Source organism: Carassius carassius, chromosome 10 (genome assembly GCF_963082965.1).
Source record: "Carassius carassius chromosome 10, fCarCar2.1, whole genome shotgun sequence".
NCBI classification, from domain to species: Eukaryota; Metazoa; Chordata; class Actinopteri; order Cypriniformes; family Cyprinidae; genus Carassius; species Carassius carassius.
In genome coordinates this window covers 20,836,826-20,863,827 of record NC_081764.1, presented here as the reverse complement: position 1 = coordinate 20,863,827, position 27,002 = coordinate 20,836,826, and the positions used below count along the sequence as shown (strand labels likewise).

Below are 27,002 nucleotides of genomic sequence, written 5' to 3'. Positions count from 1 at the left end.
TTAAAAAATATAATGAATATTTATAATTTTTTTATTTATGCACATAAATAGATTAGAAATATTAGATGAGTTTGAATGAGTTTAAATTGATTAAAAATAGTTCATAGAAGCCAAGCTTGATTGAGTGTATAGGGATTTGGAGCTTGGCTCATCTGAACATCCTGTCAATTAAAGTCTATGGTATTTTTTATGATTTTTAATATTCATTTTTATGAAAACCGTAAGTCCAATCAGTTAGAAAAGATATAGCACACTAAATCTGTTTAAAGACTTGAAAATGTTTCATTTATGTGCATAAAAAAAAGAATAAATATTCATTATTTTCTTATAAACTTTCATAAAACCCAATATACCGTAATTCCTTAAATAAAAACCGGACGTCAAATAAAGACAGGGCCTCTTATAGTGGCCGGGGGCATGGTCAACACGGACAAATAAAGGCCGGTCTTAAAGTGTTAGTTCGCCCAATTTGCAAAATTATGTCATTAATAACTTACCCTCATGTTGTTCCAAACCCGTGAGACCTCCGTTTATTTTTGGAACACAGTTTAAGATATTTTAGATTTAGTCCGAGAGCTCTCTGTCCCTCCATTGAAGCGGTGTGTACGGTATACTGTCCATGTCCAGAAAGGTAATAAAAACATCTTCAAAGTAGTCCATGTGACATCAGAGGGTCAGTTAGGATTTTTTGAAGCATCGAAAATAGATTTTGGTCCAAAAATAGCAAAACTACTACTTTATTCAGCATAGTCTTCTCTTCCGTGTCTGTTGTGAGACAGTTCAAAACAAAGCATTTTGTCATATCCGGTTCATGCACGAATCATTTGATGTAACCGGATCTTTTTGAACCACTTCACCAAATCGAACTGAATCATTTGAAACTGTTCGCGTCTCCAACTCTGAGTTAAAACAAACCAAATTTATTCAAACAGTACACTGACTGAACTGCTGTGAAGAGAGAACTGAAGATGAACACCGAGCCGAGCCAGATAATGACTCGTTCACGAGTCAAGAACCGTTTCTGTCAGACGTGTCTGATTCGAGAACCGAGGAGCTGATGATGCTGCGCATGTGTGATTCAATGTGAAGCAAACCGACACACAGAGTGTCTGATTGAACTGATTCTTTTGGTGATTGATTCTGAACTGATTCTGTGCTAATGTTATGAGCCCAGGTAAACCGAAGGCTTGAAATCATCGCCAATGACACCATTACGTAGAGCACAAAAGAACCGGTGAACCGTTTTCTTTAACCGGTTTATTGAATCGAACTGTCAGAAAGAACTACTGGTAATCCGAAAACCGATGCAACCGGTTCTTGACTCGTGAATAAGTCATCATCTGGCTCGGCTCTGTGTTCATCTTCAGTTCTCTCTTCACAGCAGTTCAGTCAGTGTACTGTTTGAGTAAATGAATTACTCTGGGATATTGGTTTGTATAACTCAAAGGGATTGTCAGCCACATTAAAAAAGTTAACAGCTTAAGTCATTTGTGGATTAATGTGTATTGGAGATGCGAAGAGTTTCAAACGATTCAGTTCGATTTGGTGAACTGGTTCAAAAAGATCCGGTTACATCGAATGATTCGTTCGCAAACCGGATATGACAAACTGCTTTGTTTTGAACTCTCTCACAACAGATACGGAAGAGAAGACAATGCTGAATAAAGTCGTAGTTTTTGCTATTTTTGGACCAAAATGTGTTTTCGATGCTTCAAAAATTCTAACTGACCCTCTGATGTCACATGGACTACTTTGAAGATGTTTTTATTACCTTTCTGGACATGGACAGTATACCGTACACAGAGTTTCAATGGAGGAACTGAGGGCTCTCGGACTAAATCTAAAATATCTTAAACTGTGTTCTGAAGATAAATGGAGGTCTTACTGGTTTGGAATGACATGATTTTCATTTTTGGGTGAACTATCCCTTTAAATAAAGGCCGGGGGAAAATTTGTGCAGCAGAGCCAGATAACGAACATACACGCCTTCTGCCGGAGCGTTTCTTGTTCTCAAGGCAAGAACCGGTTGCATCGGTTTTCAGATCACCAGTACACTGAACAGAGAAGCGTTTCTGTCGGATGCGTCTGATTTGAGAACCTAGGAGCTGATGATACTGCGCATGTGTGATTCAGCGTGAAGCAGAATGACACACAGAGCATCTGAACCGAACAGATTCTTTTGATGATTGATTCTGAACTGATTCTGTGCTAATGTTATGATCTCTGTCCACTGGAACGCTATTGCTTTTAATTTAAAACTGGTTATTTAAAACAATTACTTATCAAACAGATGGAATTAGAAATAAAGGCCTGCCTCTAATAAAAGCCTGCTTCAAATAAAAGCCTGTTACCTTCTGCAGTTCAGGTAAATAAAGGCCCCGGCTTTTATTTGAGGAATTACGGTAGTAATTATGCAAAAATGATCATCTCCTAAATACCATTAAATTTGATCATATTTTAATAGTATTGCCAATATATTTATCAAGTTATCACACATTACTGAAAAAGTGAAGAAGGGACACTTTGATAGTTATCTATTTTCATGTTGTGCATATAATAGTACTCACGTAAGGACTCATAATTTGAAAAGATAGACGTCCATTGTGTAACTGCATCATCTATACAAACCATTGTGATTGGACCCCTTGTGATCACCTTGATTTAAACCGCATTGTTTCAATTACCTTGTGTGTCGTTGCCCACAACGCGACTGTTGCAGGTGCATTTTTATTTGTTATTTTTTTGCAGCGGGGGCAGCTCAAGAATGTTGGGCACACAAGTACTGTTGCTCTTTTGCCCCATGGCCAAGCCAACATCAAAGTTAGTTCACTAACTTTTAATTCTAGTTATTATTATTCTTATTCTTCTGACCCAAATTTTTTCAGCTCTAACTCCTACTAGAGCTATAACTCTACAAACTCCAAACTCGGGTCAGACTTTCAGACTGTTATGACTTGGTGTGCTATATCTTTTCAGACTGATTTGACTTTTTCTTAAAAAATAATATTAAAAATAATAAAAAAGCCCCTATAGACTTGCATAGCAGAGTGCTCAAATTTAGCCAAGACTACGGTGACCCATTAGTGCACAAGCCAAAAATTCAAATCTAAACTCCCTGAAGCCCTAGACTCAATTAAACTACCATTCTATGTCTATCTATCTATCTATCTATCCTAACAACATGTTAATAATGTTAGAAACATGCTAGTCGAATGCTAATAATGTTAGAAACATGTTAACAACATGTTAGTCGCATGTTAGTCATGCTAGAAACAAGCTAGCAACATGCTAATCATGCTAGAAACATGCTAGCAACATGCTTAGTCGCATGTTAGTCATGCTAGAAACATGCTAACAACATGTTAATCATGTTAGAAAAATGCTAGTCACATGTTTACAATGCTAGAAACATACTAGCAACATGTTAATCATGCCAAAAAATGCTAGCAAAATGCTAGTCGAATGCCAAGCATGCTAGAAATATAGTAGAAACATGGTAGTAATGCTAACAACATGCTAATCATTTTAGAAACATTATAGTCACATGCTAATCATACTAAAAACATACTAGCAACATGTTAATCATGCTAGAAACATGTTAGCAACATGCTAGTCGAATGTCAATCATGCTAGAAATAAAGTAGAAACATGGTAGTAATGCTAACAACATGCTAGAAACATGCTAGCAACATGCTAGTCGCATGCTAATCATGCTAGAAACATGCCAGAAACATGTTAATCATCCCAGAAACATGCTAACAACATGCTAATCATGGTAGAAACATGCTAGCAACATAATCATGCTAGAAACATGCTAGAAACATGCTAGCAACATGTTGCCAACATGATAGCAACATGTTAATAATGCTAGAAACATGATAGCGACATGCTAGTCATGCGATCAAAATGCTAATAACTTGCTAATCATGCTAGAAACATACTAGCAACATGTTAACAACATGTCAATCATGCTAGCAACATGCTAGTCACATGCTAATCATGCTAGAAACATGCTAATGACATGCAAATCATGTTAGAAACATACTAGTGACATGCTAGCAACATGCTAATCATGTTAGAAACATGGTAGCGACATGCTAACAAAATGTGAATCATGCTAGCGACATGTTACCAACATGCTAATCATGCTAGAAACAGACTAGTAACATGTTAATCGTGCTAGCAAAATGCTAGAAAAATGTTAATCATGCTAGAAACATGCTAGCAACATGCTAGTCGCATGCAAGTCGCATGCTAATCATGGTAGCAACATGTTAGTCACATGCTAATCGTGCTAGAAACATGCTAGCAACATGCTAATCATGGTAGCAACATGTTAGTCACATGCTAATCGTGCTAGAAACATGCTAACGACATGGTCATTATGCTAGCGACATGTTAGTAGCATGCTAATCATGCTAGCAACATGCTAATTATGCTAGCAACATGCTAGCTGCATGATAATCATGCTAGCAACATGCTAGTCGCATGCTAATCATGCTAGAAAAATGTTAGCGACATGCTAATCATGCTAGCAACATGTTAATTATGCTAGGAACATACTAGCAACATGCTAATCATGATAGAAACATACTAGCAACATGCTAATCATGCTTGAAACATGCTTCTAACTTCTATCTATCTGTCTTTCTAACTAATCTATCATTCTTTCAAACTAATCTATCTATCTATCATTCTTTCTTTTTCAAACTAATCTATCTATCATTCTTTTGAACTAATCTACCATTCTTTCTAACTAATCTATATATCATTCTAACTAATATATCTTTCTTTCTTTCAACTAATCTATCAATCTAACTCTAAACTACTTTAAACATCTTACTACTTTAAACTTCTTCAAACTTTCTGGTCAGGCTTTCTCACGCCAACTTAAAGTTTGTCTCAACAAACTTTTTTTTCTAGTTAATCTTAAGTTTTCTTTTCTTTATCAAAGACAGTCATAATTTAGGATAACATTTTATAGCAACTTGTTATAAAGTGCTATAAAGTGTCCTGACGTTGTCTGACCCCAGTAGAGTTTAGAATGTTTATAAATGCTGATCCCATTTCATTTTTTTCATTATCAACCTGGATATTAAAATCACAACAATTAAGGCTTTATCTGCAGCCAGCACTAGCTCAGATAGAAAATTTAAGATGGGGGCAGAAAATGTATATAATTTCATATAGTTAATATCACATGAAGAGTGCGGTTTTTTTTTCTCCAAAAGCAAGCATTATTACAAATGTGATATTGAATTTATACAACAGTTAAATAAACAAGTAGTTAATATTAAGAAATTACATTTTAGACACCGTATTTCATATTTTTGCTAAAAAAAAAAATATTTCAAACATAGCCACAGCACTGTTTTGTGTCTCTGAGCAACAGGATGCCATTTTGTTCCCAAATGAATGAACTGTTTAAATTATTCAGTTCAATCGTAATGAATCCCTTATTAACAGTGACTTACTTGCGGTTTTAATTTCACATTTGAGGTATCTTTTAATTTTTTAATAACTTCAAACATCAGATTACAATATTTTATGTTTAAAATATAAAAACATTCATGCATTTTTAACTGCAGGTTAAGGTATTCAATATCCCTCTGAGCTGCATTAAAGGTCCCATGATGTGGATTATGTTCTTTTTTTCTATGTTTTTTTTTTAATGTTTCCTGAGGTGTACTTATGTTGTTAGTATGATTTTTACATTTAAAATTTAGAAATAAAAGGCATTTTTATATTCTGATTTTAGCCCTCCTGCTTGAATGCTCTGTTTGAAGGGGCGTGTCTGCTGTGAGACTCAGAGTAAACGCCAACTGTTGTGATTGGCTGACATCTTTGCATTCGAAACACATATTACATGTGAAACCCCTCACAAATAATTTTACTACAGGTTTTTTTTTACTATTACAGCTGTCGAGATTAACGAATAGTGGAAGTGTTGATTATAGCATTATTATTTTTTTTTTATCATTTCCCATCATATGAAAGGCTGCAGTGATGAGCATTGAGTCTGTTTATCGCGTGAATGCAGTGCTATATGTTTTCTCTCACAAAATGCTTTCACCAGAACTAACAGCAAACACAATATCGACATGAATACAGTAAGAGCTTCGTTGTGCAGTATAACAGTGTCATTCATTATAACTAAAGTTTGGGCAAGTGTGCAAATATACTCGCAATGTGTTATTGACAGCTCCGAACAATATAAAGGGAGCGTTCATTGATCGCTCTCTGTAGTTCAATCAAAATTTAAATAACAGATTCACTGATTAATTCACTGATGCATAAACAGTATTAAATGATTTAGAAAGAAATTATGTGTGAACTTGAATACTTAGCTACAGATCAGAAATCACCGATCACAGATCAGGCATTTATGAACACTTTTAATCACTGTTTGTTGGCGGTGCTGTCAAATTCATATCATAAAAATCTGTTTGTAAAACCTGTGCTGACATTACGACTGAATTAAATGTAAAAAATAAACTGGATCCATTTTCTCAAAATTCTCTGGGCAGTCAAAGCAGAGAAAGGGGAGTTAACCTTTTCCCATATGACGACATACAGGGAAGATTCCAGATCGGCCCGTCTGAGCTCTCATTTTCTCAAAGGCAGAGCAGGACAGCCAGGGCTTGGTTTACACCTATTGAAATTTCTAGCCGCTGTGGGACCATAGACAGGCTAGGGGAACTCATATTAATGTTAAAAAAACCTCATAAAGTGAAATGTTCATGTCATGGGACCTTTAAACAGTGTGTAAATGACACTTCTAATGGAGCTTCTGTTTCCTCTGCATTGCAAATATATATTTTGTTGATGCTGATTTAATTTGCTTGGTAACAACCCAAATGCATGAATCTGACTTAAAAGATGGTGCACATGTTTAGAATTTTTTTTTTTTAAAGGCCATGTGAAGTAATCATTTTGAGTAAAGACTACTCATGTAAACTTGATTTGACAACTGCATAAACTTAAGGCTCTATGTTAATTCAACTAAAGATGTTTAGTTTCGATTTATGTAAAAACTAAAATTATTTAGTGCAACGGGTTTCTTCGCAAATTTCTTATAAAGTCAACTAATTCAGGTTAAGGGTGTACTGAATATTCTCATGCCGTCTCTTTTGATTATTTTCCATCTTCATTTGTTCTTTTCTTTCTACCGTAGCTGCATAAAGCTGGTACTAATTAAATAAAGCTTCTGTTAACCTCCAGGTTAGTTCAGTTGATTACTATAACTGTGATTTTATGTATGTCTTGTGTGGAGGTCTATGAAAGTTTGGAGATTGGGTGTAGCGAGAGGTCTAAGAGTGCTAAGAGGTCAAGCCTGGTTTGAGTAATCATTAATAAATACATATAAAGGTATTTGAGTGAAATCAAATGAGGCAGAAATTGACAGGAGTGTCTATGTAGTGTCTGAGTGTCTTTTTTCCCTAAGGTTCTGTATGCAGAAGAGTGCAAAGCTGGTGCCAGGAGTGACCTTGGACCTGATTGAGAAGTAGGTTATTATTATTATTATTATTTTTTTTTTTTTTTTTAATATATAAATCTCCTGCCCTCTCTAGCCCTAATTTGGTTGTCTGCCTTTGTTGGTCTTTTCAGCTGTCCCATTTGTCAAATTGTATTTTTATGTAGTTTGTTCTTAATTTTTGTTTGTTCTGTAGAAATAGCAGAGAAACCTTGGAATAGACATGTAAATTAAAGGTGCAATTAAAGGTGCTGCGGTTTGAAGCAACCCCAATACCAATAACGTGATATTTAGCACCTAAAATGCTAATTTTACCAAGGCAACCCTTCCAAAAAACATATATTTTAACCCCGGGAAGCAATTTTTATCGGGGAACCTCCTGGAAACGTGCTTGGGCAGTTAGCACGAGTCACGCACACTGTGAAACGGGAGCTGCTCGAGGAGGATTCCGCTTGGTCTTAAAGCCTTCCTCAAAAACCTATGATCACAAATAAAAATGATTTTCACAAAAAATGATTAATTATTAATTGTATTATTTTGGTCTCGTGAAAATAATAATATGGTCTGCGAGAAAATAATGAATAAAAAGAGAACGGGTGCTGTGAGTGCAGGCATATTTCAAACCAGTAACATGACAACACACCGCTCCTCGCAGCCAAAAAAACAGACCGAATTCAGTTCAGCTGGAGGGAGTTGGGGTTTTTGGGGTAGTTCTGTATACAGGGGCGTAGCACCAAATTTTGCGCCCTGGGTACAAACCATCTTGCTGGGCCCCCGTACCAAATACCATAGTGATACCAATGGGTGGGATATTTTGAAGAAAGTCGGTAACCAAACGACTGATGGACCCCATTGACTTCCATAGTAGGAAAAAAAATACTATGGAAGTCAATGGGGACCAGCAACTGTTTAATTGCCAACCTTCTTTAAAATATCTTCTTTTGTGTTTAGCAGAAGAAAGGAAATCATACCGGTTTGGAACAACTTGAGGGAGAGTAAATGATGACAGAATTTTCATTTTTGGGTGAACTATTCCTTTAAAGCTTAAATAACAATGTACCCATTTTGCTTATTTCCTCTTAACACTTAATTACTAATTACTAAGTGTTAAAACAGGCAATTTCGCCAAAAGCTCACCTTGTCTCACTGTCACATCCACCTCACTGTCACTGCTTTCATTTGGCCATGATGAGGGGCCTGCTGCTGCAGGGTCTGAAACTGAAATATATGGCTTCAAATGGTTGCTAAAATATCCTTTATTGTCACAATACCTTTTTTAAAGTGTAGGCTAAGTACAAGTTAATTGCTGATTATTTGTCTGTTTAAAGTAAATGCAGACTATAGAATCACAGGGTACACTAACCGCCAAACTAGACATTAAGTCTTTGAATTATATTTTAAAATTAAAATAAATGAAATCTGTGTTTTCGCGGGTTTTTGACAATGGAGGTAAATATACAGTGTTTTCATGTAAATTTCTGACTCTGGGGAGAACTCCTCCCAGAGTAGATATTTATGTTAAAACAATGTCCATGCTCGATGACGCATTTGGAGCTCACCTTTCTTTAAAAAAAACTGAGTAAGCAACTGCTTGCCCTCATTTGCCTTTCTCTCTTTAATCTTTTCTTTTCATTTTTAAGCCCCTGATTTTCCTTTCTTAAGGAAAGACATGACTCTTCCCCTGTCTTCCTAGTTCATATCACGGTTAACTCCAGCTCCTGTCTCATTAACTGATTCACCGCAGGTCCGCAGCAGAAGCACCTGAACTGCGGGTCGTACCATTTACATTGATTCGAGAGGGGTGGTGGGGCCCTGCACAGCATGAAAATTACTTTTTTTATATACCAAACCAGTGCCTAACTACAAGTTTAGTTTTGCACAGGAACTTTTTTATTTGTACATAAATGCTATACAAATGTTAGTGCATGTATATGTATGTATAGAAAACTGACTTCTAAACCCCCCCCCCCCCCCCCCCCCCCCCGCCTCGGGCCCTGGGTGTGTATTTCTTGCTCTTTCATATGGACAGTGTTTTATGAGGATTTCAAACTTGCAGAACAGGTTTTAGGACATATTGGTTTTAGAACAACTTTAAAGAAAGGTTTGATCCACTTTAAATGTTGACTACTGTATAGCGCAATAAAGTTTATTAGTTATTATAACTTAAATTCAGAGGAAGTTGCCTTAACTGAAAAAAAAGATGCAAACATTCTTTCACAAAAAATCTGATTTACGGAAAAAATCCCCCCCACTTAAAATCAATATTCAAATGACAAAGAAATTGTTCTAAACAAGTTTTAATATAATAATATAATTTAATATAAAAATAATCATTTACCAGTCAAATTTATAACTGAGACAAGATGATAAAAAAAACAGTAATGTTATTACCTTAATGCTGGATAGACCTTTATTTTATTTATCTGTTTATTTTTTTAATACTAGCCCATCATGCATCTAACCATCCACATAAGAGCTGTTCAGATTAAAACTGGTAACTTCGCAATGAGTCAGTGTCATGGACGTAGGACAGAGCAAGTGTAAATATATTTTCTAGTCTATATTTTCATCTCGTCATGCCGCTGGTTTAGGTTATGTGTTTATTTTTATTTCTTATATAAATTATTTGTAAATATAGCAGACGCTGTCTAACTGTGTCTACACCAAACGGTCTTGTTCATTTCGTTGGGTGAAACATCTCTGTCACTCGGCAGCAGAGTATGTGAAAGTGGCGCAGCAACAATTTCCCTCCACGCTCAGAGCATTTAATATCACTCCACTACGTTCTCACTGATACCAGAAACACCGCTCCGCCTTCGCTCCGTGGATAAAGTGTCAGTGTTATGTTCATAACGTAGCCTATGAAAATAAAATGAAAATAAATAAATAGATAAAATAACTAGGGGATTAGGTTATAGTGTGCCAACTTTTTTTCCTACCAAACACCAAACTAATAACATTGTCAGCATTAAAAGGTATACTGGCTGCTTTCTGCTGTGCAAATTTTGTTTGTGATCAAAATAACAGTACATTTTCATCAGTTATTTTATCTACAGATCGATGCATTTCTTACAGATTTCAAAATCAGTTACAGATTAAATAGGCTAGCACTGTAAATATACATGTTTAAATGCATTATTGCGACAGCGATTGCGTGTGAATGTGCTGTATCTGTTTAAATCATGTATTCGTGATGGAGTGGTGGTGAATCTCTCTTGGAGAGAGTGAAAACCACGATGCTCCGTCTTTCAAAAAATCAGCTCCTCGCTCCAGTCAGAATCACACCGCTCCGCTCATACTCTTCTTGGCAGCATGTCTCAAATGTGCAGGGAGGGTTAAGCCCCATCAGAACTACGGGAGTCCTGAGTGGAGCGTCGGCGGATGTAAAAAAAAAAAACCTTTCATTCATACAAATCGATGTAAACTACACATTCGAATTAATCGAAAAAATCTTTTTAACACCCAGCCCTATGTTGCATTATTTTTATTTTGGGAGACATTATATTTTGTAGACTTCATGTGATATAAAATGCACAAACCAGTAGCACAATATCTGCAGAGAAGGGTTGGGCATTCTCAAAACATAAAATATCAGTTTTATTTCAGGATGTGCCTTTAGAGAGAAATGCAACCTTCACAGATTAGCCTACATAATGCTTTCATTTTGAATTGATTCATTTAAATGACATTTCAAGATTTCTGTAGATATAATACTCATGTATGTGAGACACCCCAATTTTCAGTTATTTCATTATCAGGAAAAAATACTGCACACTTTAAATGTGTCAAATCTAAAATATTGTGTAGAGAAAATATAAGCACAGGCTTAGAGGTTAGAACTTTCATGATCACATGAAAAGGTTTTCTTCTGCACAAAGCTCATCACATTGTCACCATCACAATGGTGCTGCTGTTTTAATGCATGTAGTTGTACATGAAACCTGAGGCTTGAGTTGGAACAATAGTGGTGCCAAAATTAGCACGTTAATGGAGGCAATTCATTTTTTTTCAGATTAACCTGTTATAAATATTTAACGCAATTAACGCAAAAAGTTTGTTTATTAAGTCGCAGAACATCTTTATGACCACATCAAACAGGGGACGTTTAGGACGTGCACTCCAACTTCACTTCAGCACCAGGCACTAGTCAAACGAGCAAGAAAACTGTCTGTGCTCGTAACGCATGTTCTTTAATTGCACACACAAAGGTGTCGGCTCGCAATGTAGCCTGTATCTTTTCATATCAAATCGGGAAATAAACTATGTGCGTCTATAGTCTCCCTCATCTAACACACCCAGTTCAATTCATCAATAAAGACATTAGTAGAGACTTGAAGACCTGAAGTGTGTCAGAATAGGTAAAAAGAGTTGAGAGAAAATGATGCATCAGATCCGCGTCATGATCAGCAGTGGCAGCTCTTATAATAGCAGCCAAATAACAAATAACAGTGGTGTCTGTTCATCAATGGAAAAAGAAAAAAAGAGGAAATAAAGAACTTTTGTAGCTTTAAGGATTCATCTGTATTTAATTAAAATTTATTGTTTATATTTCTGCTGAAGGGCACAGGTAAATAAGACATTTATTATAATGGGTTTATGTGAAGATTGCTTCTATTAATAATATTGAAAAGCGGTTCTTCTGCTACAGATAACAAATCTTTCAGTAATTTAGTTGGTTCAGGATCTAATAAACATGTTGTTGGTTTAGATAAGTTAATATTAGTATATTAATATCTAATAATTAGATAAGTTTATTTAGACCTTCCTGTCCTATAGTTGTAAAGCACTGCAGTTTTTCTTTAGATGCGATGAATGAAGCTGAAGTACTAGATGCTGTAGAATCTACATTTGTTGTATTTCTGATGTTATCTGTTTTATCAGTGAAGAAAGTCATTAATGTTAAACTGTGAGAGAATATATAGATATTGGGTAACATCTGGTTATTCGTTAATCTAGGCACTGTGCTAAATAAAAACCTTGGATTGTTTTTTTTTTTTTTTCTATGAGTTTGTGGATATGCTCAGCCCTGACGGCTTTTGAAGCCTGTCTATAGTTGTACATTCTGTTTTTCCATGCAGTTCTGAAAATGTCCATGTTAGTTTTTCTCCATTTGCTCTCAAGATTACGAGTTTCTTTTTCTTGAGAGAATGGGTGTTACTGTTGTGCCATAGCGCAGTACGTTTTTCTCTAAACTTTTTCAATTTGATTGGGGCAACAACTTCTAATGTATTAGAGAAGATAGTGCCCATGTTGCTAGTTATAAAATGTGGCATATTTGACTGGGCACAATATGTTTCGGCACAGTATGTCTTGAGACACCAAGTCTTATTATATGCTAGCAAAAATTAAATCTCAAAAGGAAACTGTGTACATATATATTATTTTTAACTTAATATTTAGCATTTGGTCATTTGCTAACATGTAATATGGGCTCTGATGTCAGGTAGCTGCTAAAAAAATTACCAAGCTGTCTCATAAAACCACTCTTAAAAATGTGTGTGCATGGTTGGGACTAAAACAAATGTCTCCATGTTCAACATTATCGAAGTGAAATCCAGTGTGTTTGCTGTATTGAGTGGTGCATGTATCATACTGTGGAAAAGAACCGTGTCAAGCCAAGAAAGTTATAGCCTACCTAGATTCACACCGACACTAAATTATACCTTCAGCTAGCGAGAAGTTACTCCATAAATTGTGTTCCATAAAACATACAGCTCCTGGAGACCCATGTGCATTACTCATGATAGGAAACAAATTAAGAAAGTAAGTTTGCTGAATGGATAGAGTTAAGTTTGGCATTGTGGAGCTGTCAGAAAGGTGTGTGTGTGTGGTGATAGATGGCATCTGGGAGAAGCAGCGTGTTAGTCAGTTTGCACATTAAAGACGATGACATTTGCTTGAGATTTCTGCCCAGCTTGAGCTGCCTGACTCACCAACTCATCACGAGGACAGAGCCCACTGCTGCCAGTCACATACACAGTGCTGTTGCCTGTGACTCTCACTATCAGGTGTCAGGAATTTGTAATAATAAACTTTGGTTGCACACGCATACATACAGTTTTATACATTTCTAACTCTGTCTCGCTCTGTATCTTTTCTACACATGTGTATTGCAAATATAAGTAAAATTCATACAAGTTATTACCCAAACCTGCCTCTAAACCAGTGTTCTAGCTGTCATGAAACCCCATAAGTGACTGATTTAAAATGCTCTTCATGGAGAACTCGTATAAATAACATTCCACATGGGAAAAATTTACTAATTGATTTTAGTAGAGTGTGACCATTTACCAGAGCCGGACAGTAACGGAGTACATTTACTTGAGTACAGTACTTAAGTACAATTTTGAGGGATCTGTACTTTACTCGATTATCATTTTTGGGGAGTACTCATGACTTTACTCAAGTACATTTGAGAGGCAAATATTGTACTCTTTACTCCGCTACATTTCTATCCATAACCGTAAGTATCCGTTACTTCTTCGGCCCCGTCCACATGGAGATGGAGCTTACCCAAATCCGATCTTTTTTTCCTCGTCTAAAGAAATATCAGCGTCCACACAGAATCACAAAACGATGTAGTATACATGCCAGACCAGCATGTGGCGCTGTAATTCTGCCACAGAAATACACTTAAAAAGGAGAAGACATGGACTTGCACATAAACCTTGCTCATGCTACTCAAACGAACATGGAACAATACATTTATTAATCCGTGTTAATGTTAGTTAATAAAAAATACAATCGTTCAGTGTTTGTTCATGTTTTTGTTGCTGTTACGTGACATAGTGGTGTTTGACTAGGGGCAAGACGTGGGCTGATGACGTCATATTTTCAGGGATTCGCCGTCCAGACGAAAACGAAAAGGTGCCGTTTTCAAATTTTCCACTCTGGGACCCGGTTTCAAAAAACATCGGTTTCACTCTTCCAAAACGCCAGATCCGTGTGGACGAAAACACCCACCTCTAAAAACAATTGTGCAACGAAAAAAAAAAGGAAAAAAGAAAAATCTCGGAAACCCTCTCAAACGTGATTGGATAGTGCAGGTGCCTCTGATTGGGAAACCATATCTGCAATCACCTTCAGCTTTCCGCCAAAGACTTCATGACATTTGATTGAATTGAAGTACGGTACACAGAGTTGTACACACAGTAGTACAGAGTTGTCACACATAGATTGTGTATGTGAGAATGGTTTTAATTCAGCTGAAAGTATTTTCTTCTGCCTTTGCCTGTATGTCAATGTGAGAGAAAGGGGCTTAATACTGTCACTCAAAGGAGCTGAATTATATGTTTCCCTCTTTGTACGCTGACCTAAACACAGCTGATTAGCTGATTTTTTAAAATCATTATTATTTCCTCTTCTATGCTCTGTGTATAACACGGTCAGGTTCAGAGGTGTGTCAGAACATTGCTATATTGCCTTCTTTGCTGGTTTAGGTTTATTGATTTGATTGATGAAAAAACAGAGAAACTCACATGTACACACAATTGTTAGCTGAATTTTCTTTTCTGATATTGCACATTAATGTAAGCTGTGCATTTTCTTTGATGTTCTTGAGTATGCGGTGTGTTTAACACAGGTTCAAATGTGGGTGCAAAAAAATCCATTAAAACTCGAGCAGAGGTTTGTCAGAGCGTTGCCATTGTGCTATTGCCTTGTGGGCAAGTGAGAAATGTTAAATAAAGCAACATGGTAAATAGATGAAAATGACTTGATTTTACTTTCAATTTCTTTTTACATTCTCCAAGGTATTAACATTACAATTTTTCATAACTCCATGTAGGACGTTTCTGTACATAAATGTAAGCACTGTGGCACAATATTTAAAAAAAATGTACTCTTGTACTCTTGATACTCAAGTACTTTTAAAAACAAGTACTTCAGTACTTTTACTTAAGTACACATCTGAATGTAGTACTTGTACTTGAGTAAAATTTAGCAAGGGGTATCTGTACTTTTACTCAAGTAATGAAACTGTGTACTCTGTCCGCCTCTGCCATTTACACACACCAAGATAACTGTGATACAATTTGATTCTTATCAGAATGAGCTTTATTGTCAGATATGTTTACACATACGAGGAATTTGTTTTCGTGACAGAAGCTCCACAGTGCAACAGAATGACAGCGACAGAACAAAAAACACTTAATAAAAGAATAAAAAATACAAATAAGTGGGTAAGGAATGACAATATACAAATTGACAATTGTATGTGCAGGTATATTACAATAATCAATTATGTATGTACAGATAAATTATTTAAAAATATATATAAATAGATAAATAAGTGTATGTGTGTATAAATATAAATAGTGTTGTGTGTTCCAGAGTTACTATCAAATGTTCATTAGATGGATTGCCTGAGGGAAGAAACTGTTCCTGTGTCTGGCCGTTCTGGTGCTCAGTGCTCTGTAGCGACGACCCAAAGGCAGCAGTTCAAAGAGGGCGTGCGCTGGGTGTGAGGGATCCAGAGTGATTTTGTCAGCCCTTTTGCTCACTTTGGATAAGTACAGTTCTTGAATGGAAGGGAAGGTTGTACCAATGATTCGCTCAGTTCGGACTACCTTCTGTAGTCTTCTGAGGTCAGATTTGGAAGCTGAGCAGAACCAGACAGTTACTGAAGTGCAGAGGATGGATTCAATGATGGCAGAGTAGAACTGTTTCAGCAGCTTCTGTGGCAGGTTAAACTTCCTCAGCTGGCGAAGGAAGTACAACCTCTGCTGGGCCTTTTTCACAATGGAGTAAATGTGAATGCCCCGCTTCAGGTCCTGAGAGATAGTGGTGCCCAGGAACCGGAATGACTCCACTGCAGTCACAGTGCTATTCATGATGGCGAGTGGGGGGAGAGCAGGGGGGTTTCTTCTGAAGTCTGCGATCATATCCACTGTTTTGAGCATTTTAAGCTCCAGTTTGTTGGGAGTGCACCAGACAGCCAGCTCTTTAACCCTCTGGAGTCTAAGGGTATTTTTGGGTCCTGGAGAAGTTTTGTTATGCCCTGACATTTGTGATTTTTTCAGTTTCTTATAAACATCTAAATGGCTAAAGTCTAATCTCACTGTAATCAGCACAAACTGGGCTATAATAATATGTGAGCAGCATGTATGTACAGTCGTGGCCAAAAGTTTTGAGAATTACATAAATATTGGAAATTGGAAAAGTTGCTGCTTAAGTTTTTATAATAGCAATTTGCATATACTCCAGAATGTTATGAAGAGTGATCAGATGAATTACATAGTCCTTCTTTGCCATGAAAATTAACTTAATCCCAAAAAAACCTTTCCACAGTATTTCATTGCTGTCATTAAAGGACCTGCTGAGATCATTTCAGTAATCGTCTTGTTAACTTCAAGTAAAGAGGTTCAATTCTTGTAAAGAAGGCTTCAGGGCGTCTAAGAAAGTCCAGCAAGCGCCAGGATCGTCTCCTAAAGAGGATTCAGCTGCGGGATAGGAGTGCCACCAGTGCAGAGCTTGCTCAGGAATGTCAGCAGGCAGGTATGAGCGCATCTGCACGCACAGTGAGGCCAAGACTTTTGGAAGATGGCCTGGCGTCAAGAAGGGCAGCAAAGAAGCCACTTCTCTCCAAAAAAAACTTCAGGGACAGATTGATCTTCTGCAGAAAGTATAGTAAATGGACTGCTGAGGACTGGGGCAAAGTCATATTCTCCGATGAAGCCCCTTTCCGATTGTTTGGGACATCTGGAAAAAGGCTTGTCCGGAGAAGAAAAGGTGAGCGCTACCATCAGTCCTGTGTCATGCCAACAGTAAAGCATCCTGACACCATTCATGTGTGGGGTTGCTTCTCATCCAAGGGAGTGGGCTCACACACAATTCTGCCCAAAAACACAGCCATGAATAAAGAATGGTACCAAAACACCCTCCAACAGCAACTTCTTCCAACAATCCAACAACAGTTTGGTGAAGAACAATGCATTTTCCAGCACGATGGAGCACCGTGCCATAAGGCAAAAGTGATAACTAAGTGGCTCGGGGACCAGAATGTTGAAATTTTGGGTCCATGGCCTGGAAATTCCCAGATCTTCTAATCCCATTGAGAACTTGTGGTCAATCCTCAAGAGGCAGGTGGAAAAACAAAAACCCACTAATTCTGACAAACTCCTAGAAGTGATTATGAAAAAATGGGTTGCTATCAGTCAGGATTTGGCCCAGAAGTTGATTGAGAGCATGCCCAGTCGAATTGCAGAGGTCCTAAAAAAGAAGGGCTAACACTGCAAATACTGACTCTTTGCATAAATGTCATGTAATTGTCGATAAAAGCCTTTGAAATGTATGAAGTGCTTGTAATTATATTTCAGTACATCACAGAAACAACTGAAACAAAGATCTAAAAGCAGTTTAGCAACAAATATTTATACTGTCGATACATTACAACTGTGTAAAACATAAATACAGCAGGTGGTCATACCCCATCAGTTTCCTGCTGTGGTTATATGTTCCTCCCCATGGTGTGTTACCTCTTCTCAGCTGCTGAGATGAAAACCAAGATCACCTTCACCCATTAAGGTGAGAATTGAAATCATTGAGTGAAGACTTTTGTCCCTTTTTTTAATTGCTAAAAAAATGCAGAAAGAAAGAACTGCCAAACAACACAGAAAAAATTAAATACATAAAAATTGCTAGCAAATCAAAACAATCTACCGAATGAAAATACATTCGATTGGAACATGATTACTTTCTTTAAAGATTTATATGAGAATGGTCTTATTGCATTAAAATATGTTATTATAGTGTCTATCAGACAGTACCCCATTTGCTGGAAATTTCATTCCAAAAGAAATGGAAATTCATGGCAATGAATGGATTGGTGGTGTAATGTCATGGACAAGAGAGGAAAAGCAATGCTTCTTCTGTATTTTGCTCCTGACATCGAAGTTGTTCCAGTTAATCTATGCAGTATTTTTGTTCATTGAATTGCACATTGAATTAAATGTGAAATTTTGAAGTTTGAAGAAAAACTGAAGTAGTGTTTTCTTGCAAAATGTACTCCAATAATTTATATTTAAAACAAAATCTATTTTTAGTGCGAAGATGCCAATGTAGACAGGTTGCAACTTAAAGTGACCTAGACTACATCAACTATGAATTAAAGCTGGGGTGTCTTGCAGATTTTAGCTCCAACCTGCCCCAGCACACTTACCTGGAAGTTTCTGTGGCTGTGTTCGAAAGCTTGGGCAGCTGACTTGTTGCTTCACTGCCCCTATCTGGCATGTTTTTTTTCAGCTTTTGGATACAGCCTTGTTATCCTAAAGATTTTCATTAGCAAGTTCAGGTGTGTTTAATTAGGATAGGAGCTCAATTGTGCTGGACATGACAGGAGCAGGATTGGACTACCTTGGGTTAAAGTTTTCGTGCTGTGTTAAATTGCCACATGATGGCCAATGTAAAATCTATGGCACTGTTTACACCGGTAAATAGTGCCATGTATGGTATATAACACCATACATGTGTAACTGCATTGAGTGCCATGTTTTTTGTCAATTCAATCATGAGTGAATGACATTAAATATATGCGTAAACTGTGTACAGGGTTTCTGCGGGGTCTTAAAAAGTCTTAAATTTAGTTGTATCAAATTTAAGACTTTAAAAAGTCTTAAAATTGTACAAGAAAGTCTTAATTTTGTCTTAAAATTGGGCTGAATGTGATGATTAAACTTAAAAAGGCTAACGACATGATTTCCTTGAATAAACATAAGCACTGCACATTCAAAGTCCAGTGTTGCGCTGCTTTGTGTTCTGCTGTTATCAGGGAAAGTTATATTTCTACCAAACGCTCCACTGGCAGAATAAATGAGCATTTTCAATACAACTGTTGTTTTGTTCAGAGTTTAGAACAATGCGATAATCGACCCATGTTTTAACACTCAGAGCTTTAAATGTGAACTGGTGGATCGATAAGAAGACAATGCATTATAAAAATCTTAACACGGGGTGTGCAATATGTATGGTCTGTGATAATATCGTAATTGAAGTTTTAATAATGTACAATTTAATATAATGAGTATATTGTGAAAAGCAAACACAAGTAGGTTAGACAAGTGCTTTTTTTCTAGATGGTTAGACTAGTGCTTTTCAGAGTGCGCTCTTTCACAGCATGCATTAATCAGTCTATTAAAAGGCATTTTGAATGATCAAATAATTTAAGATGGGGCAGAAAATTTATATTTATATAATTTCATATTACACGAAGAGTGAGGTTTTTTTTTTTTTCAAAAGCAAGCATGTTTACAAATGTGATATTGATTTTGTACAACAGTTAAATAAACAAGTAGTTAATGTTAAGAGATAACGTTTTAGACACCTCATTTCCTTTTGTTTTGCTCTTTCTCCAACAAAAAAAAATCATTTCAAACACAGCTACAGGGCTGTTTTGTGTCTCTGAACAACATGATCATTTAAAAGATTCGGTTTTAGTTTCACATTTAAGGTATCTTAATTTTTTAAATAATTTCAGACATCAGTTTTCAATATTTTATGTTTAAAATATCAAAACATTATTCATGGATGTGTAACTGCAGGTTAAAGTATTCCAGTATGTCCCTCTGAGCTGCATTAAACATTGTGTACATGTATGTAAATGACACTTCTAATGCAGCTTCTGTGTCAATATCGCACACCCCTAATTTGCTATTTAATTGATATACTTTATTGATAATAATTGTTTAAATTAATATATTAATTAATACTTTTGACTTTAAAGGCTGAAATGTAAAGTTTATCATTTTATAAAACTGTTTTTGTGAAAACTTGTATCTGAACTGTAAATTATGCTTTTTACAGTAATTTTGTTATTTTATGGTACTTTGTCAAACTTTATTTTATGGTACCTTTATTTATATAGCGCTTTTAACAATCTAGATTGTAACAAAGCAACTGAACAGCATTAAATAGGAAAATAGTGTGTCAATAAAGCAAAAAGGCAGTTCATCATTGAATTCAGTGATGTCATCATCCAGCTCAGTTCAGTTTAAAAAGCATCTGTATATACATTCGCAAATTTTTCAAAATGTGTACCCTTTCATGAATTGCACTGGGTCTTTCTTCATTGGTAGTTTTGTTTGGGGGGTGGGGGTGAAATGCTGTACATTGCAAAAAATGAAGTCTCAAAATCCAAATGAACCAAACAAGATCGACTCTTAATTATTATTAGATTAATTAGATGTCAATTAATGCACACGTCACCTGATCCACTTATGCACGGATTCCTTTTTGCATTAATTATTTGATATATTAATGCAGAACAGAATTTTTGTCTGTATTTGTATACATCGCTGAACAATCAATTAATACTGAATTACACAGTTTCAAATTGAAAGGCATTTGTTTGTGGTTAGTAAGATACATGCATAAATTTTGTGCATCTATTAATCATTTTTAATCTAACACCATCCCATACAAAAATATTAAAGATTCATATATTTCTAATATGTTGCATAGGTATCAACATCTGATATTCACTATCATTTAGATAATCAAATATGAATTCGTAGATAGCTAAAATTTATAGGTGAGGTTACATTAACTAATGGTTCTATTATAAAGCATGCATAAAACAGTATACAATACAAAAGACAATGTACAAGAACGGTAATAATACACCTGGCCCAAATAAACTGGGTACTGAGACCTACCTTTCCACTGTATTCTAAAGTGTTCATGAATTATAACAATTTAAGTTTGAATAGTGCACTTGAATGCCTATTTTTAAAAATGGTGCATGACAGTTAAGGGGTTAATGTGCCCTTGCTATATGGTAACTAGAGGCCTCTTCTGCCTCTGGTTGTTTGTTACGGTTTCAAAGACATCCTGACACCCAGTCCAGTTGTTGGGTAAGGGGTCTGTATTATTATTTGTTAAATATATCAAATACTAATGGGTCTGATTTATCCAGCCATTACAACTGGGTCTAGAATGTTTTGACCTTGTTATTTTTCAGCCATTTCCAGAGCTAGTCAAAAACACATTTCCTTTACTTTTGTAGTGTAGTTGAATGTGGTCAAACATCCACAAAAGACCACATATTCTCCACCAACTGACTTCTTACAGTATTTACCATGGTCTTACAGCTATTAGAGCAGAAACAAAGCTGATCTACTCATCTTATTGTCTCCTTTCACATTCATATGTAAGTTGTGAGAGCTTAGTTTGTACATTGGAGAAATCTGAAATAGCTTGCACATATACAGAACATGCACAAATGCACATTTGATTTAAACACCAAGTGTAAATGGATATGTTTCTCCCTCATCTACTTATGGGTATTCTGTGTAAGTCTCTGTTTAGGTTACATTTAACAGCTGTGTGTGTGTGTGTGTGTGTGTCTACTTCACTTTGCACATAACAGTAAGGACAAATTTATCTTCTTTAAGTTAGTCTCATGGTGCCACCCACAAGTCCAGTGACTAATCTGTTTCTAATCATGACTGCAGTCACAGAATGCAGAATTCTGTCTTAAATGATTAAATAGTTAATTAAAAGGAATATTTATGTTGCTTTGCTGCATTTTTTCTCCTGTCTGTCTCTCTCTCTTTCTCTCTCTCTCTCTGTCTCTCTCTCTCTTCAAGTTCAAGTTGCTTTATTGGCCTGACATTTGCATTATAGTATTGTCAAAGCATTTTAAGTATACTGTATGTAAAATACAGAATATAATTAAACCACCAAAGTAATAACCGAGACCGTAAATTAATATAAATAAGGAAAGCAAGCAAACAAAAAACAATAGCAAACAGAATATCTAATATTAAATATAACAATAACAATTATATACAGTGAAGAATATGTAAAATAAAGCAAATGAATACAGTGGATTAACCATTTCATATGGTGTGTCTGGTGTATATTTTGCTGCTAGTTTGGCTGCCATGTCTTCCTCTCCAAGTATATATCGGATAATCTCTTAGAGCAAGAGATTCATTTAGAGTAAAGAATGAAGAGTTCAGTGCTGCAAATTGTGAAAAGAATACTTCCCTTGTAGTGGTTTACTTGGGACAGACAAGCAGAAAGTGTTTCTCATCCTCTATTTGATTCAAGTCACAGTTGCTGTTCTCTCTGTATCCAGTTTTTTTGTCTTCCTTTTTCTAAGTTGTGCTCACTGAGTAGATGTTTTGAAAGAATATTATATAGATTCAGATCAGACTGACTGAAATGATGTGAGATGACTTATGTCCAGTGGTGTTTGTGAAATAAATTGTGGTTTTAGATGCCCTGTGTCATCTTGTCTCCAGTGGGCACTGGGCAGTAAGTGGGATTTTGATTTAGATGTGTTTTTGTTGTGTTACTCTCTTTTCAAAGCAGCTTCAGAGTTATAACACATGGAAATAATGGTGTTAAAGTTTTGAATTAGTAAAATTTAAATGTATTAGTTATAAAATAAATTTAATTTCAGCTTTTATGCAGCTCAACAAATGACAGTGGTGTCATTATTCAGCTCAATTTAGTTCAACAATTAATTTAGTTCATTTACTTGATTCAGTTTAATTAATAACAGTGTTGAAAAGGTTCTCAGTAATAAAACAAAACTCAGTTTCACTCTACAATAGTTTTATTGTTCAGTGTTGATTCAGTTGAGATCGGCAACAGTGCAAAAATCACTTAGCATTATATTGTTACTGTCTTTCTCTTTAATAAACACCAAAATGAATTGTTGGGTTTCATGTATGTACATATCTATTTTTCTCAGGATCCCCGGCAGGCTGAATGACAGAAGGACACCATTAGGGGAGCTGAACTGGATTTTCACAGCTATCACTGACACAATTGCATGGAATGTCCTGCCGAGAGGTTTGTCCTGATTAAAATCCAGCTCTTCGTAATCTCTAAAGATTTAGTTTTCTGTCGATCAATGGCACAGACCTTTCAGGGCTCCCAAAAGAGTGACAATTTTACTTTGATGATTCAACATCTGTTAAATGACTTTGGCTCAGTTAGAACACAGATTTGCCACAAAATTACACATACGCACATACTTTAACATGGTGATGTGGCTTAACTGTGCAAATTTGTGTGCGATTTGTCACTCTAAACTATGCAAAAAATCTAGTGACACCCCTGTCCAGAAGCAGTATTCAAAACAAGCAACAGAAAAAGATGAAGAGGTCAACCAATCAGAGCGTTTTCTTTTTTTTTTTTTTTTTTGCATTTAAATAATTTCTGCATTTTATTTATCTCCTAGTAGCCTATAGTTTATAGTTTCAGTTCAAAGCGGCTCGCGCTCGCCCCGTTAGATGCTTTGAAAGAAAGGCTGTATGACTGACAGAGATGCGCTGTTTAGATGTGCCGCCATTCATGCCTAACAGAAACAGCTCAATGAAATGGGAGCGCAATAACGGACTAAAATATACATTTTGCTAAAATATTTGTAGTTGGACAACAAATGTGACCCATGTGGAATTTTAAACCTACAAGTTAAGTGTATTTGTATGATAGCACTAACTGTAAAGTGTAATGGGGTAATTAAAATAGCCTTTTTACTCAATTAGCCCTAGTCTGTGCTTTTGATTATTTTCATTTATAGTTTAGTAACTTTAACTTTACTATTACTTTAACTTTTAAAATGTAAAATGTGTTTGTCAGATCCCAATATCCAACTGATGTTTTTTTTAATATCTGACTGTCTTGAGACAAAACCCATGAAGGAATATCATAAAATATCTTCAAAAGGTTGTATATGAAAACATTTTGCTTTCAGAAAAAAAAAAAAAATGTAATGATACATTGTTATCGTAATTATGTTTAGATATTGGTTAGGGCAGTGGTTTCAACCTGTGGTCCGCAGCCCCATAGTGGGTCGCAGTGGTATTGCATGTGGGCCGCCAATTACTATTAAAAGAAATAATATTGTTAATATATGTAAAAATGTCTAAGTCATAACATAACATCATTTTTATATATATAATTAAATAACAAAAAAATAAATATTAAACTGTTATTATGCTTCCACTATTCGAGCTCGCTGATTGGTTTAAGAATAAATCACCAATTTATCTTAGATATTTTTGCTACATATGCTACAGAACAACAAATTCAAACATGCATAAATGGCTGTTGTGTTTCCTCCTGACTGCTAGCTCCGGTGACTATCTATCCGCTGCTGAGCTCTGCCTGGATCTGGTTTTCCAGTTTTGCTGAGTGGTGCCAGCCCGAGTTATTTTCTGTTCATTTCCAGTCCATTATAGAGCTGTGCGATTAATAGAAATCGCCATAAAATCACGATTTGAGCGTGCGCGATTCTAAATCGCTTTATAGCACGATTTTCCGCGGCCCTGACCTCCTGTAGTATGCTATCCGATCCAATCAGAATGCAACGCACCTAGCGCGAGAACAGAACAGACTGGGTTCACACACTGTCTGTGATGTGCCTTTTTTCAGAGCCCATGTTAATGGATCGGAGCGTTCACACTGCACGCGGTAAAAGGCTAGAAATAAAAACGTGCGAAAATAATTAATATCTAACACATGAGCATAGAGAGAGTTGTGAGCGCACAGGACGCAGTTTAAGTGAGAGGAGACACGTTTTAAGTGCGCACACTCTCTCCGCGCAGAGCAGCGTGTATCTGAGCAAATACTTCTGGTTTTGTGACAGCGCAAAGGAAATCTGCGTGCAAACAGAGAGATTCGCGCTTGTGCATTATTTTAATGTGTTTTCGCGTTATATTTATGTGCTCTCGCTGCTGGCCGCATACACATACTGTATACACACTGCAAACACCTGAGGCACCGCTACATTTAATGAGCTCTATGAACAATGCATGGCAAAAAAAAAAAAATCCCTGGACACGGGATTTTTTTTTTTTTTGCCACAAGTCTTTACATTTTGTTACATCTTTACTATAGTGATAATTTTGACTTATGTCTGTTCTAGAGACGTTACAACTTTTTCATAAAGCTCTAATTGGTTTTCTTTTGGAAATATGTTTCAAATTAATCCTGAATGCATTTATGACTGTAAAAGCATATTGGTGTGTGTCACAATCGCAAAATTGATCAAAGAAATCACGTTTTTTTTTTTTTTTCCATATCGCACAGCCCTAGTTCATTCAATAAATACAGTTAACAATCTAGCTTCTGAGTACTTAGTTATTAACCCAACAATAGCGTGGTCAGTTAATTTTTTGAAGTGGGCCGCGCAAACATATGTGTGTGGTTGTGTGGACCGCGAGCTGAAAAAGGTTGGGAACCACTGGGTTAGGGTTAAGGAATTTAGAATATGGTCATGCATTAATGTGTTTTATAAGTACTAATAAACAGCCAACTTGCAATATGCATGCAAATAAGCAACTAATTAATAGTGAATAGTGTTCCATAATCTAAAGAGTCACCTTAATTCACAATAGAAAAATCAAAAATAGTTCCAAAAGCCAAATCAGGATCAACTGTTGCATGCCCCAGAGCTACTCACAGGCTGGCAGTGGTTAGTCTTAACCTCAGATGTCACACCCGTGGACCATTGGCTAAATGTCTGATGGATATATGGCACAAAGTGGCAACACTTCAGTTGTGTCGAAGTCATGTTTTTTAACGTTCCAACTGGAAAAAAAAAAGATGTCATGGTGCCAAACCCCCTCACGAAAGAAGAAAGCTGTAGTGTTTACAACTGTGACTACACTTTTCAGGATCAACTAAACACTGGAATTTCAAAAATATGTGAAATATTTAAAGTTCACGGCATAGAATCTTTAAAATACATCCACGAGTTTTACACACTGGTCTGTTATTGTGGCGACATTACCACGTCCCAAAACGTGATGCTGAACGAAACGAACCGTGATTGGTTGTTGGACATGTTGGTCAAACAGCCTCATGGGCAGGCCAAGTGAAGTGAGACAAACAGTAAAATGATTCCAGTGCTCTTATATTGAATGTTATTACTTTTTAACAGTGCTTGGCCAATCAGATTAGAAGAATAAATATAAAGAAATATAATGATGCTTATTTGTGCATTTACAAGCCCTGTAACTGCTTTGTTGGCATTTTTTACAGTGATCTTCATTAAAACATGAGACATTTATATAAATTCCCAAATTTAAGCATCACATGAAACCAACTTTAAAGTTTTTACTCTTGTCTCTGTCCCGAGGAGGAGCCAGATATGATTCTGCTAGTATATCCTGACCTCTCACACATTTTTTATTAATTATTGTACATCAGAGAGAAATCTACATAATAAAAATCTCCAGGGTTTAATCTGTCGTGCACACACATCATAATTATAGGGTCTCATTAAGACTGAGCACTTCACAAAACAAAATTTAGAAATTTTAATCAAGTTACCATTTATCACATGTAATTTTCTTCATAATGCATACTTTTTTCATCTCTCTCTCTCTCTCTCTCTCTCTCTCTCTCTCTCAAACTTTGTAGATCTCTTTCAGAAATTGTTTCGTCAAGATCTTTTGGTGGCCAGTCTATTTCGAAATTTCTTATTGGCTGAGAGAATAATGAGGTCATATAACTGTACACCAGTTAGCAGCCCCAGGTTGCCACCCACATACATGCACGCTATGTGGTAAGT

At 36.1% G+C, this 27,002-nt stretch overlaps 1 protein-coding gene across 4 annotated transcripts in view; it reads left to right on the top strand.

Annotated features, from left to right (window-relative positions):
* The window catches only part of rptor (regulatory associated protein of MTOR, complex 1), a 260,643-nt gene that overhangs the window by 108,630 nt on the left and 125,011 nt on the right, over positions 1–27,002 (top strand). For all 4 annotated transcript variants that reach the window (XM_059560532.1, XM_059560531.1, XM_059560530.1 and 1 more), the window contains exons 8-10: positions 7,445–7,504; positions 23,172–23,272; positions 26,852–26,996. In XM_059560532.1, the coding sequence (XP_059416515.1) occupies positions 7,445–7,504; positions 23,172–23,272; positions 26,852–26,996 (306 nt within the window). The remainder of the gene's footprint in view (positions 1–7,444; positions 7,505–23,171; positions 23,273–26,851; positions 26,997–27,002) is intronic.